The sequence below is a fragment of the Takifugu rubripes genome, chromosome 20 (genome assembly GCF_901000725.2).
Source record: "Takifugu rubripes chromosome 20, fTakRub1.2, whole genome shotgun sequence".
NCBI lineage: Eukaryota > Metazoa > Chordata > Actinopteri > Tetraodontiformes > Tetraodontidae > Takifugu > Takifugu rubripes.
In genome coordinates this window covers 582065-594101 of record NC_042304.1, presented here as the reverse complement: position 1 = coordinate 594101, position 12037 = coordinate 582065, and the positions used below count along the sequence as shown (strand labels likewise).

Sequence of the window (12037 nt, the reverse complement as noted above, 5' to 3'; positions counted from 1 at the left end):
ATTATGAGCATGGTAAGATTGTCAGTTCATCTCAAAGGGTCTAGGCAATCAAGTTATCAGGATCTGGTCCCTGTTGGAAAACTGAGGTAGCAGACATTTCCATTTAGACAATCTGGCTGAGGTTTCCTGGTAGCCTTGGTCTGTCCCTGTCTGTCCACCACCCAACATGCAGAGATTCACTCTTCTTCTAGAGGACGGCTTTGAGATTTAAACCTTAGTCAGGTCGTTGAAACCTCTCTGATCTCTAATAAAAACAATGGTGTCATCAGCATAAACTGAAACCACCAGCTGGAGATGCTGAGGAAGGTCAGGGTACAAAACTGACTGTCTAGATATTAATGAGATCAGATAAAGTCAACAGCCAACGAATATACCTTCCCTGGATAGCTCAGCCCACTACCCACCTTCTCCAAACGACAAGAATCCCAGCAGACAATATGTTTGGTCTCTAACGAGCAAGTCAGTGTTTTTTAGTCTGCCAGGGAGCACTTTTAAAATTAGGCTTAAAACCTACCTCTTTGAAAAAGCTTATTGTTAGCTTATTGCTAATTCTGTAGTTCCAGTTACTATCATAGAAAGACAAATGATCATACTTAGCGGGTCGTCTAATCATTAGGTTAACATCTTAGCTATGCTGCTATAGGCCGAGGCTGCCAGGGCCCAGAAACATGATCACCCACCAGGCCTCTGTCACCCCACTGGGTCATGGTTTCCTCTCCTCCTCCTCATCAAGTAGACTAGTGATGCTATTTCTTGTGTAGTTTCTCTAGATTCTGGAAAGCGCCTTGAAACAATTTTGATTGTAAAAGACGCTATATAAATAAAAATTGATTTGATTTGATTTGATTTGATTTGATTTGATTTAAAATAAGTTCATAGTCAGTACAGAGCAATACCATGCGCTCCCAGTTCTTTAACAGAGCCACGTCTCCTTTCCTTGGAAATAAAGCCTGGACTGCATTCTGACAGTCCAGGCTTTTTTCTGATGTCGGTAGTGAACTTGTTTGAGTGCAGAACCTCCCACAGGTCAGCATCCAGACACCTCCAGAAATGTTTATAAAAGTCATGCAGTCTGTCCAGTCCTGGAGCCCAACCAGAAGCCATCTGTCCCACTGCAGCCGTAGGTTCCTACATGGAAATGTTAGCTTTTAGGGCAGCTCGGTCCAGGTTTGGTGGGAGCCCCCATCTCAGATGCTCATGAACCTTGACCTCACCAAAGCCCCTTTCACCATTTCCTGCAAAAACGTGCTCAGTTCCTTTTACTTTTGTTTCAGTGTGTCTCTCCGTGCTGGTGTGAGTGCAAAAACTGTCATCCAGATCCCTGATTTCTCATTCCAAGTCTTTTATGGCTCGTTTGACCTGTGTGGTTAATTGGTGGTGTACTGCTGACAGAAGACAGAACTGTGCTTTACCCACCTCCCACCACTGACTAAGACATTCAAAGTGTCCCTGCCTGCCCCTCCAGATCCCCCAAAAATATGTCAAACCTACGAGTAAACTCAGTGTCTTGAAGCAGCTTCACATTAAAGTGCCTGTAAGAGCTGCATTTGGGTGTTTGTGTGATATGGAAAGCAAAGATGAGCAAGTGATGATCAGTGAAACCAAATGGATAAATGTGACAACTATGTGGGACAGATAGAACCTGGCTGCACTTCAGAAACAAAGAGACCCTCTGAAACAGGTCCACCCTGTCTGAGCCTTGCTTTGGACTGTGGGACAGAAGGTATCTTATATCCATCACTATGTCTAATTATGTCTATTTTCTCCTGAGGAATAATGTCTGAAACTAGAGCCATCTTATGTTGATCCCTCCCTTTGTTGGTGTTCAAAGATGCAACCCTGAACTTCTTCATAGGAGGCAGAAGAGAGGTTAAAGGGAACAGCAAGATGATCAAGCTCACCTTCATCTTTATCCTCCTCCTATGTGAGCTCTTAACATTCCTTTGCTGTTTTTAGTTTTAGCATCTTTCTGAGAGCAGTTATGTGTTTTTCTTTAGATGGAACTGTGGTCTTTCCTCAAGGAGGTTGACTCCTACAACTTTCTGTAGAGTTCGTAAGAACTTCTACTCAGGAACTTCACCTTCACAGAGTGCCCAAAGGTTCCACCAACAAGTCCAAGCCCCCTCTCTTTCCTCACCAACACTGTGTCACACCTGTCACGTACAGTCATGACTATCTTAACAGACTGCCCATTCCTCAGCCGTACACCAGCAGCTGACTTTGATCAGATCCATCTGCCTGCCTTCCCCTTTTTCCCCACACTGACCTCCTCTGCTCCTTCAGGTCCTCTTGTTCCTGCCTTAGAGCCAGCCAACATTTAAGCATCTGCTGCCTCCTTGGTCCACCTGCCCTTTCTGGACCCTCTCCTGCATAGGGCTCAGTTGGAGGAGCGTGGTGGTGCTGCCGTCCAGCGGAGGCCCTGCTACCTGATGCTGCACTCCTCATCAGCGGGCTTGTGACCCCATGTGTGCTCCACATCCCCCACCCTCAAAATCCTTTATTTTCCCTCAGCTGGTGTAGACCATCTAGTATCCCGCTCTGTGTCTCACCCTGAAAGACATGTCCAAGGTCTGTGATGGACAGTTCAGGAACATAAAGCTGTCTTCTGAAACGTGAAACATCCCTCTTATACTCATCATTGTTGGAGTCTCATCTAACTTCCTATTACAGCTTCTGGAACAATACAGTTTCCACTACTTGGGGAAAACTGGTGAGTTTGCAGAAGAAAATAGAACATGTTATATCTTGGTCCAGATTTGATGATCCACCTGATCCACTTTTCTATTACAATGGACTTCTGAAAATGACTGAGCTCAATATTTTTCACAATGCCTCTAATATATTGTATATGGTGTGGTCAACAGAGACAGATGGGGGATGTGAAGAGAGAAGAAGAGAAGGGAGCGAAGGGAGAGAGACAGACAGAGGGAGAGGGAGAAAGAGAGGGAGGGAGAGAAAGGGAGGGGGAGAGGGGGTGAAGAAAATGATTAAGAAAGAGGAAGAGAAGGGAGCAAGGGGAGAAAGACAGAGAGAGGGGGGCAGTTTAACTGAGATAGAGGGAAACGTTAGGGTGCTTGTGATTTCGTTCCTCCTTCACTTTTTTCCTCTTGTTTCTGTTGGGGAAAACATGAACGTGTGAGCTGGAAGAGCAAAGAAGGAAAAGTGGTTGACCTTTGAGAGGATTATGGGATTTGTATTACAATAAAGGAGTGAGGGAATATGATCCATGTGTTGTACAAAACTGACTCTTGCTGCTGTGAGACGTGACGGCTGACAGACTGGGGGGATCAGTTGGATCATCAGAGATCTTCACAGCACAATGGCATCATGGAGAAGCTAGAAGTTCATGATGGCATATTTAGGCTAGCATTCACAGTCCCTCAAGGCCTCTCCTTTAGTTAAGGATATGATGAGTTTAAAAACTCAGAGACCTCCATGTCTCTCTCACCAAAACACACACACACACACACAGGGCTGTGCTAGCATCCCCTTCTCAGCGTCCTGGACTCACAGCCACCTACCTGACCTCTAGAAATATGGCGGCGACAGATTTGTGGCTTGTGCTGATTACCAATCAGATGGCTTCAGTTCCACAGGACAGATGATGCCGAGCGAGTCTTAAATCACATCGGTCCCCTGCTTGCTCTCTCTGTCTTCTTTATTGTTAGTTGGCAGGGGTTTAGTGGGTCGTGGTAGGCCCACCTTTAGGTTTCTTGGTGGGCAACAAGGAGCCCGAAAGTGTGAAAGGACGGAAAATATAAAGATGTGCCAAATTTATGATATTCTTTATGTGATTCTGACCACCGGAAGAGCGTCAAACGCTTTAGTCTATCTGTTGCTCTTCTATTTCTCTATAAACCTGATGAGATGAATAAAATTGTAACTTAAACTAATGCTTCATTAGACTAATTACAGGGTGGATTAACTGTGACTGATCACATTTAAAAAGATGCATAGAGACAAAAACACAGTTGGGATATTTTGCTTTACACACAGAAGACAATATATTCAACATGATGTATGTGTGTGTGTGAAAATCTTTTTGTGTAAAGCTGTGCAGCCTGAGTCGTCTTGCACTTTCCTCCGTGGATGCAGCCATTGGAGTTCTTACTTTTTACACCTGCTGTTATGCTTGTCCATCTGCTGTCCTAGTCCTAATGGAGTTAACACACACACACACACACACACACACACACACACACACACACACACACACACACACACACACATACACGCGCACCAAAGCTTTGATCAATAAATAACACTGTCACAGGGACTCTCTTCACACTGATATCTACAGATGCAGTCTGCAGAAAGGTGCCGTGTGGTAGCTCTTCTGTGTCCTCTCTACCTGCTCTCCTTCCAACCCAGCAGACTCACACTAATCAGCTCAGCTCACCTCCTGTCAGGCCAGCATCAGCACGAGATGACTATAATTGACATATGAACCCAGGTCTGACTGGTCTAGCTGTGTTCTTCTGGATCTACCATCTGTGGATGGGCTGAAGAAGCCTACTGAGATAATCCTGAAAAAGATTCAACATGTTATTTCTCTCTTGTTTCAAAACCAACAGCAGCTACTTAGATTTCTTGTACTGCTCCATTCAAGTAGAGGATTGTGATGAAGCAGTGGGAAAAACTCCACTTTAATTTGTCCACAGTCACAGTCGTGTCCTTGAGCAAATAATAAGAAATACCAGTAGAACAGCTCAAAGATGGACCATTATCAACTCAATACACTGTCAAATCAGACTTTTAGGACTTTTTATTTCTCCTCAGCTACTAATATTACAACATTATTCTTATGTTCTTCCTTTAGGACTTTTCTGAAAAGGCTGAGTTCTGATGATAGTTTGGATTTCTGGCTTTCCATGAAGGCATGTTCCAGACTCTTCGACTCTAAGGGAGCGTGCTATTCGAAGAAGCTCTTGTTTTTTGCAAAATGCTGTTTCTGGATGTCCTGAAATCCTCAGCTGACTCGACCTGCTGACGTATCTGACTGGAGGTACTGAAATATGAATGTGGTGGTGCTGAGAGAGCCGAGCAGCGCCGCACTACTGCCCTTATTCCTCGGCTCTGGCCCTAGTTTGACTTGTCCCCCATCACTTGTGACTAGCTACTGCTGCTGCTGCTGGTCTTTGTAGTGACAAGAATGCTTCACCAAAGACAGCAAGGTGAAGCAGTTCCAGCAGCAGATTGTTGCAGCAACACTACGACCGTCTAGCGACCATCCTGCAGCTGTGCCTCCTGTTGTGAGAAGATGCTTTGCAGCTGGATGAGTTGTTGTTATTTCACAGTGTAAATGAAGCTTTGCTTCCAGCACCAGGTACCAGAGGGGAGCTGTGATGGACGACACCTTCAATGCATCTGCACTTCCAGCCTGCAACCATTTTCATTGCCAATGATATTGATGTTACACAGGTTGCACTGATTAAACCCAAATGGCAGCTGGGACCCTCATGGTGGCCACTGGCCACTTGCATGTAACATGAATATTTTGGGCTGTGTGACAATGATTTGGTTGTGGCGACAGCTTTTAGCTTCTGGGGATATCACAGCTAGCTTTCTAAATAAATCATTATGCCATCTGCACCAAACAAACAGGACTGAATCTACAGGCTGTGACAGACTGAGAGAACTCCAGTGCTTGAGCGCCATTAGAAAACAGGGAATATTAGTCAGTGGAGCCAAATGAGGCTGCCTTAAGCCAAGTTCAAATAGCTTACACAGCACGCATACACCCACAGCATCACGCCATGGCCCTCCCACTCTTACGGCCATATAAACATACAATTTACAAGAGAAGGACTTAAGGACTAACAAACATTGAGTACTTAGTATTACTTTAGCCTGTAAACCACTTTCATGCCTTTGAATTTACATTGAAAAGAAAACTGCAGCCATGAAAATATATGTGCTAAATAAGGTTGGACAAACATGTAAACAAATGGGGAAAAATGCAAATATTGCTTATTCCCAGCTAGAGTTACAGGGCTGCTGGTACCTGTCCCAGTTATGCAGCCAGAGGCCAGTCTGTCAGGACACACGTTAACCCACCCTGGAAGGGGCCCACGGTGGGACCAAACCAAAGAGGGATGTCTTCCGCTGCACCACTGCACCAGAGTACAACTGCACCGCCTCAAGACACCTCCCCACTTATAGATGAAACCGGTACATGTTGCTAAAGCAGATAACAAAAACAACACATGGAAAAGTCAAAGTTATTTTAGTCAACAAATTATAGCAGCCAATAATGTCATAAACTGGTTTACAACCTTTTGGATCAATGGGAGAGTTGGGCCTTAGAAAAGATGTACAGTTCATGTAGGACTATTCAGTTCTATTAATCTTTGTTAATATATCATCTGTTACCATCTGATTTGACTGTAGCAGCTTTACAGAAGCAGGAATTGAACCCAAATGAGCAACAATGGCCAGAAAAGCTGTCTTTAACAGGAAGAAACCTTGGGCAGACCCAGGCTCGCACAAAAAGACCTTGTGCTAATGGCCGAGCTCTAGGTGCTAAACTATTTAGGAAAATATGAACTAAAAATGGCACATAAGACATCATTAATAGTCTAGTTCATTATAGAATAATATGTGTTTACTGGTTCAATTTGCTGCAGGGTCAAGCTTGAAGGTGTATGCGACACTGCAGGCTCTGAGATGTGTTGCTGTGAAAAGGATACTCTCCTGGCCAGGTGTATCTTAAAACAATCAAAGGTTTGATGAATGGCTCAGAGGCTGATGTACTGCTGGAATGGACGGTGTTCTGGGAAGCTTTGAGTCAGGAAAATGCACCTCATCAATCAGCGTGATTAAAGGTTTTGGCTGGGTCTAAGCACACAACAACAGCCGGGTCTGGGCTTAAAGGTGCTGTTTCTATTGGAGAAAACAAGCAGGGCCTGCCGTTGTGCTGCTTCTGTGCTGCTGTGCTTCTGTGCTGCTTCTGTGCTTCTGTGCTGCTGTGCTATTGCTGTGCTTCTGTGTTGCTGTGCTGCTGCTGTGCTTCTGTGCTGCTTCTGTGCTGCTGTGCTGCTTTTGTCTAGATGTAGTTTTTCCCAACCATGCTGGACTCTTAAAGACTTTCTTTTGTTGGTGCAGGCTAACAAAGGGAGTGCTAATGGAAGGAGAATAAGTCAAAGAGGGGTGAATGAACACTTGATAAAGAGTGCTAATATCTGCTCACCCTTATTTGTTACTTCTTCCTAAAATAAAATGAAGCCCATTCTTTCTACCACGATTGTTTTCTGCAGCACTAAAGCTGTGCTATCATATTTAGCTCCTTAAGCAGTTGAGACAAACACATCCAGCCCGTAACAGATGGCCTATTCGACACATATACAATAAAAGAGGAACAACATGAAGATAGTAAATAGCTGCGTTCTCTGATAATAACATTAGCACAGCAGTAAAGCATCTGTTGCAGAAGTACTTCACACACACAAACCTACAATGTATCAATATGGACGTTCACTCTTCTGTGTTATTCACATCCCCTGTGGTCAAATCCATTGTAGCCATGATGCCTGAACAATAAATACAGATTTGCTGTAGCATAAATGCATAGTTCAGGGCAATAGTGGCTACCTGTATAGCACATTACACCAACTTAGCCAAGGAGAACAAACGTCCCTGTTTTGAGAGGAGAGCTTCTGCCATCAGGGTGTCTAATGTGAGAGGCCAGGTGAGGTCAGCCACACACTTTAACTAATGAGACATTTCTAGTGAGACAATAAGACAGCCCTGGAAGTCATTAAAGTCTTAATGTGCTCTTTCACTTTGGAGTCCTGACATCTCATTTTAAGATGTGTTAGCTCTCTGTGCTTCATTGTGTAATAAGATAAGTCGAAACCATATATATATATGGAAGGGGAAGAGCATAATGTGTTTTCAGTCTCGTGTCATCATGGACATTTCAGGTTTTCTTTGTTGGAAGATTTTGACCAATATTTGATTTATGTTTTGTGAAATGTCAGTTCTTAGAAGTTAGAAACATTATTGATCTGTGGGAAAGTGACTGTTCACAAATTACATCTCAAACTACTTTCCTTGATGTGTCTCACATTTAAAAAGGAATCGCAAACGAGAAGATGAGCAAACGTGAGCGAGTCTTTTAAAGCAGGAGAGAGGAGAGATGATCACTGGCTCGGAATGTGTCCACCTCCGAAACCCAGCAGGACAGAAGGGAACTTCACAAAGTCACTTATTTAGACTGGGTGATAGACAGGTCCTACACAGAACAACACTAAATAAACACACACACACACACACACACACACACACACAGTCTCTTTGGTGAAGTAAAGCCATATGCTTTTGTCCATTGCCAGGGGGGTAAACACAAACACAGTCTAATCTGAGAGCAAACAGCGGCGCCTCATGTTAACCAGCAGGGATACAGTTTTCTGCAGCAGAACGAGGCCTGAAGCACTTCAAGAGCTCAGACATCAGAGGGCCAGATGAAACACAGGGACCCTTCACACTCAAATGAATTTCACCTCATTAATTCAATCAAAACGCTGCTGTTTGCCTTCATATTCTCATTCTTCACTTTGCTCAGTTTTTTCACATTTCACTTTTAAAGTTGTTTTGTCTTTAAATTTAATAACTCCACAGCAGGAAAACAAAAGTTAAATAATTGCATTTGTGAGGACGTACAAAACACAGAGTACAGCTTCATGAGTGTTCCACCTGTAAACTGAAATCAGGTGATTTGTACGCAACTAGCTCTGATTTAGCGGCGGCGGTGAAATTAGCTGCTCAAAGGGTGGGCTTTTATTCTGCTGATGTTCCAAAGGACAGCAGAGAAGCTCACTCACCACAATATGAAATGGAAGCTGCTTCTTTCCAAATGACAGAGTCGACTGTTTAGAATAAGCGTACAGGAAACCATTGTTTCCATCATGTGTCGCAATATCTGCCTGCCCTCTGGGTACGGCGGTGACACGGGCAAAAATAAATTAGAAGGGTGGAGGAGATAAGATAGAGGAGGATGAAATGAAAAACGGGTTGGCTTGAGGATCAGGAAGATATTTCTGTGATGGATGACAGGGTATTACATATAAGAGCGATTAGCATAGTTAAGGCATTAAAGTGCAACAGATGGGCCTCACTATGAACACACATGGAGCAGAGCAGTACAACTATCCTACACACCACAGCACAAACTCAACCACAGCAGATTTGTGGCTGAAAGATTTTTGGGTTGCAACAGCTGGATGAGTCGCTCTGAAAACTCTACTGGGAGTTCAGCCTTGAGAATCAGCCCCAGTAAGTGAGAATGGCCACCTGGGCCAACACAGGATGTCCAATGGATAGAAGCAAGTTCGCCATGTATATAGTGTCCCTCCACTGGACCCGTACATTTGACTGGTGTCCACTCAAGCAGCACGATAAAGGACCAGTCAGCAGGGTTGACCCACAAGTTGGTAGAATCCCAGACATAACCAATGAGCCAGTCGGCTTTCCAGTGATTCCAAGCTAGCCGGAGAGTTGTGCTTAACATTAATCACACATGAACGCAGGATCCTTACCGAGGACGCCCAGCCGGTAGTTGATCGTTATGACAATCACATTCCCATAGCTGGCCAGGATACTGCCATCAAACATATTCCCAGTTCCTTCCATATAAGAGCCCCCGTGGATGAAAACCATCACCGGCTTGGGACTTCCACTCTCCCTAATATCTGTGGGGGGAGAGAAAGAGGAGGAGAAGGTGGTGGAGAAGGCAGAAGGACTGATTAGAGGACAGACTGAAGGTGACGGGCAGAAATGCAATTTTTAATACATTTATTTATATTTATTCTCGGCACACTGAATTCTGTTTAACATGAAGACCTTCAAACCACTCACTTCTCAGCATGAAGGCTATGTTTATGGAGACGTGCACTTTTGTTATTCACATTCTCATTTTAAAATGTTGTACGAGTTGTAACAAGGGGAGACCTGTAACACGGCAACTGGTTAATTTTCCTGTCAACATCCAGGAGTGGCAATCAGCGCTGTCACACCGTTCAGGTCCAACTTGGATGATTAATCTCAGAGAAAATAGAATAATCCTGCTTTGGGCCTAACAGCGTTTTATATGAAAAGGAAAGTTTTGATTTATAAATTCAAGCTGTTGCTGTTAAGCTGGAGGAAAATGTGGCCTTTGATTGAGTGAAGATATGAAATGGAGCTTGTGGTAAAATACTCTTGTATTGTTTAATTATTACAGGAGGATAAAATGTAATGAAGCAAAATATCCTGAAAATGTTATAATTATTATTCAAGACTGCAGGTTGACTTTAGAGTTTTACACATGAAACTAGAGAAGAACGGCCTTAAAGCGATGGTCCTCCACATGATGGGCTGGTGGCTCTGCAGCTACATCTGGCGCAGCACGCAGGGACACACCTGTATCCATCTGATGTTTCACCACTGAGGGACCTGGCTCACGTGGACCCTCACTCGATCTATGTGGAGTTAAACTTGAATCAGCTTTTTCCTCAAAGGCAGGACATTGAAAAGGAGGGCGAAGAACCACAGGTGTGGAGCCCAGCTATGGCAGTGGCTCATTATAATGGCTGAAGCTGAGAAGAGAAAGTTTAAAAAAAAGTGACAAAAAACAAATATATAATATGGAGGGTGTTCTGGTTGCAGGGGAGCTGCCACAAGACCTTCAGAGGACTGCCGAGGTGCCTTTGAGCAAGGTACGACCTTCTAAAGGGACCTGTGATGAGCCCCATCTGCAGCTGCGATAGAGTCCAGCACAGGATGCTTGGAGCTCATCCAGGTAGTCTTTGGGGTCTCTGCTAGCTCTCTGACCGAGACTCTTTTAGCCCAACTGTGATGTTTGTCCAGACCTCCAGCCGTAGGAAGAGTCCTGCTGGAGCCAAACCAAGGAGAGCTTAGGAACAGTAAATGAACAAGAAGGTTTGCGGACTTGTCCAGATGTGGGTCTAGCTGCAGCTCACTCTCTGACCTCTCTGACTCTCTTTCTGCTCGGATGGGCTCTACGGGCTGTGAAGCCTCATTCAGGGTGGCGACCTTAAAAACCCAACACAGATGGACTCTGATGAAGCTGTAGATCCATATCAAAACTGAAGAACAGAAATGGACAGAGGCTGAATGACCTGCGTGATTGAGACAGCAGAGTTTCCTTACTTGTGATGTTTCACATCATGGCTTTTTTCATGAAAATGTCTTAAATTTTGCTTTGAGCCTCTTCCTGGACTGATTGATTGATTGATTGATTGATTGATTGATTGATTGATTGATTGATTGATTGATTGATTGATTGATTGATTGATTGACCTTTTTTCCACAATTTCAGGTGGTTTGTTTTCCAGAGTTGAGGTCCACTTGGGTGTTGTTGTTTTTTCATCTGTGTGTAAATGATTGTAATGATTGTAATTATTAGTAGTACTAGTGGTATTAGTGGTAATACTATTTGCATCAATACTGTCTAATTCCTGGGGTGGGATAGCTCATGTGTGTGTGTGGGGGGCTCTTAATGATGGGTCCAGGGAAGGTCCCTGGACCTGGAATTGCTGCTGTCTGTGGTTAAAGCCACAATGGGTAATAGCAGCTGACATGCCTTCCTAATCTTGATAAGAGGAGGTGAGCACAGTGCACATTGTTGCACATGCACAGGTAAACCATGGATGAAAGCATGGAAGCTGAAAGAACATTTTAGAATTAGCAACTGTCTAAAAGTGCATCCTTGTTAGGATATTTTGGTGCTCCTGACAGCAACATCCCTCAATACTGTCTGTCACTTCTAAAAATCCACATCAATCCCATCTTCTGGACGGCTTTCAGAAACCTCTGACAAAGATCAGGGTGTTACGCCGACGCTATCTCACCTGTACATGCTAGCTCGCATACCTGAGCAGCCTGACAGAAGCAGAGGACAGAGCACAGAACAAGGGCATGAATAACTGAATAAAGTTGTTCTGTGGCCTGCAGAACTGTTCTAACATGGGTGATGACAACACCGGCAACGGCGATGGTGCAACATGCGCGTTGATGAAACTCATTTGGACAACTGGGA

General features: G+C 44.1%; 1 protein-coding gene across 4 annotated transcripts in view; it reads right to left on the bottom strand.

Annotated features, from left to right (window-relative positions):
- Positions 1–12037, bottom strand: part of nlgn1 (neuroligin 1) — a 156451-nt gene that overhangs the window by 78207 nt on the left and 66207 nt on the right. For all 4 annotated transcript variants that reach the window (XM_029827575.1, XM_029827576.1, XM_029827577.1 and 1 more), the window contains 1 exon segment: positions 9537–9689. In XM_029827575.1, coding sequence (XP_029683435.1) covers positions 9537–9689 — 153 coding nt within the window.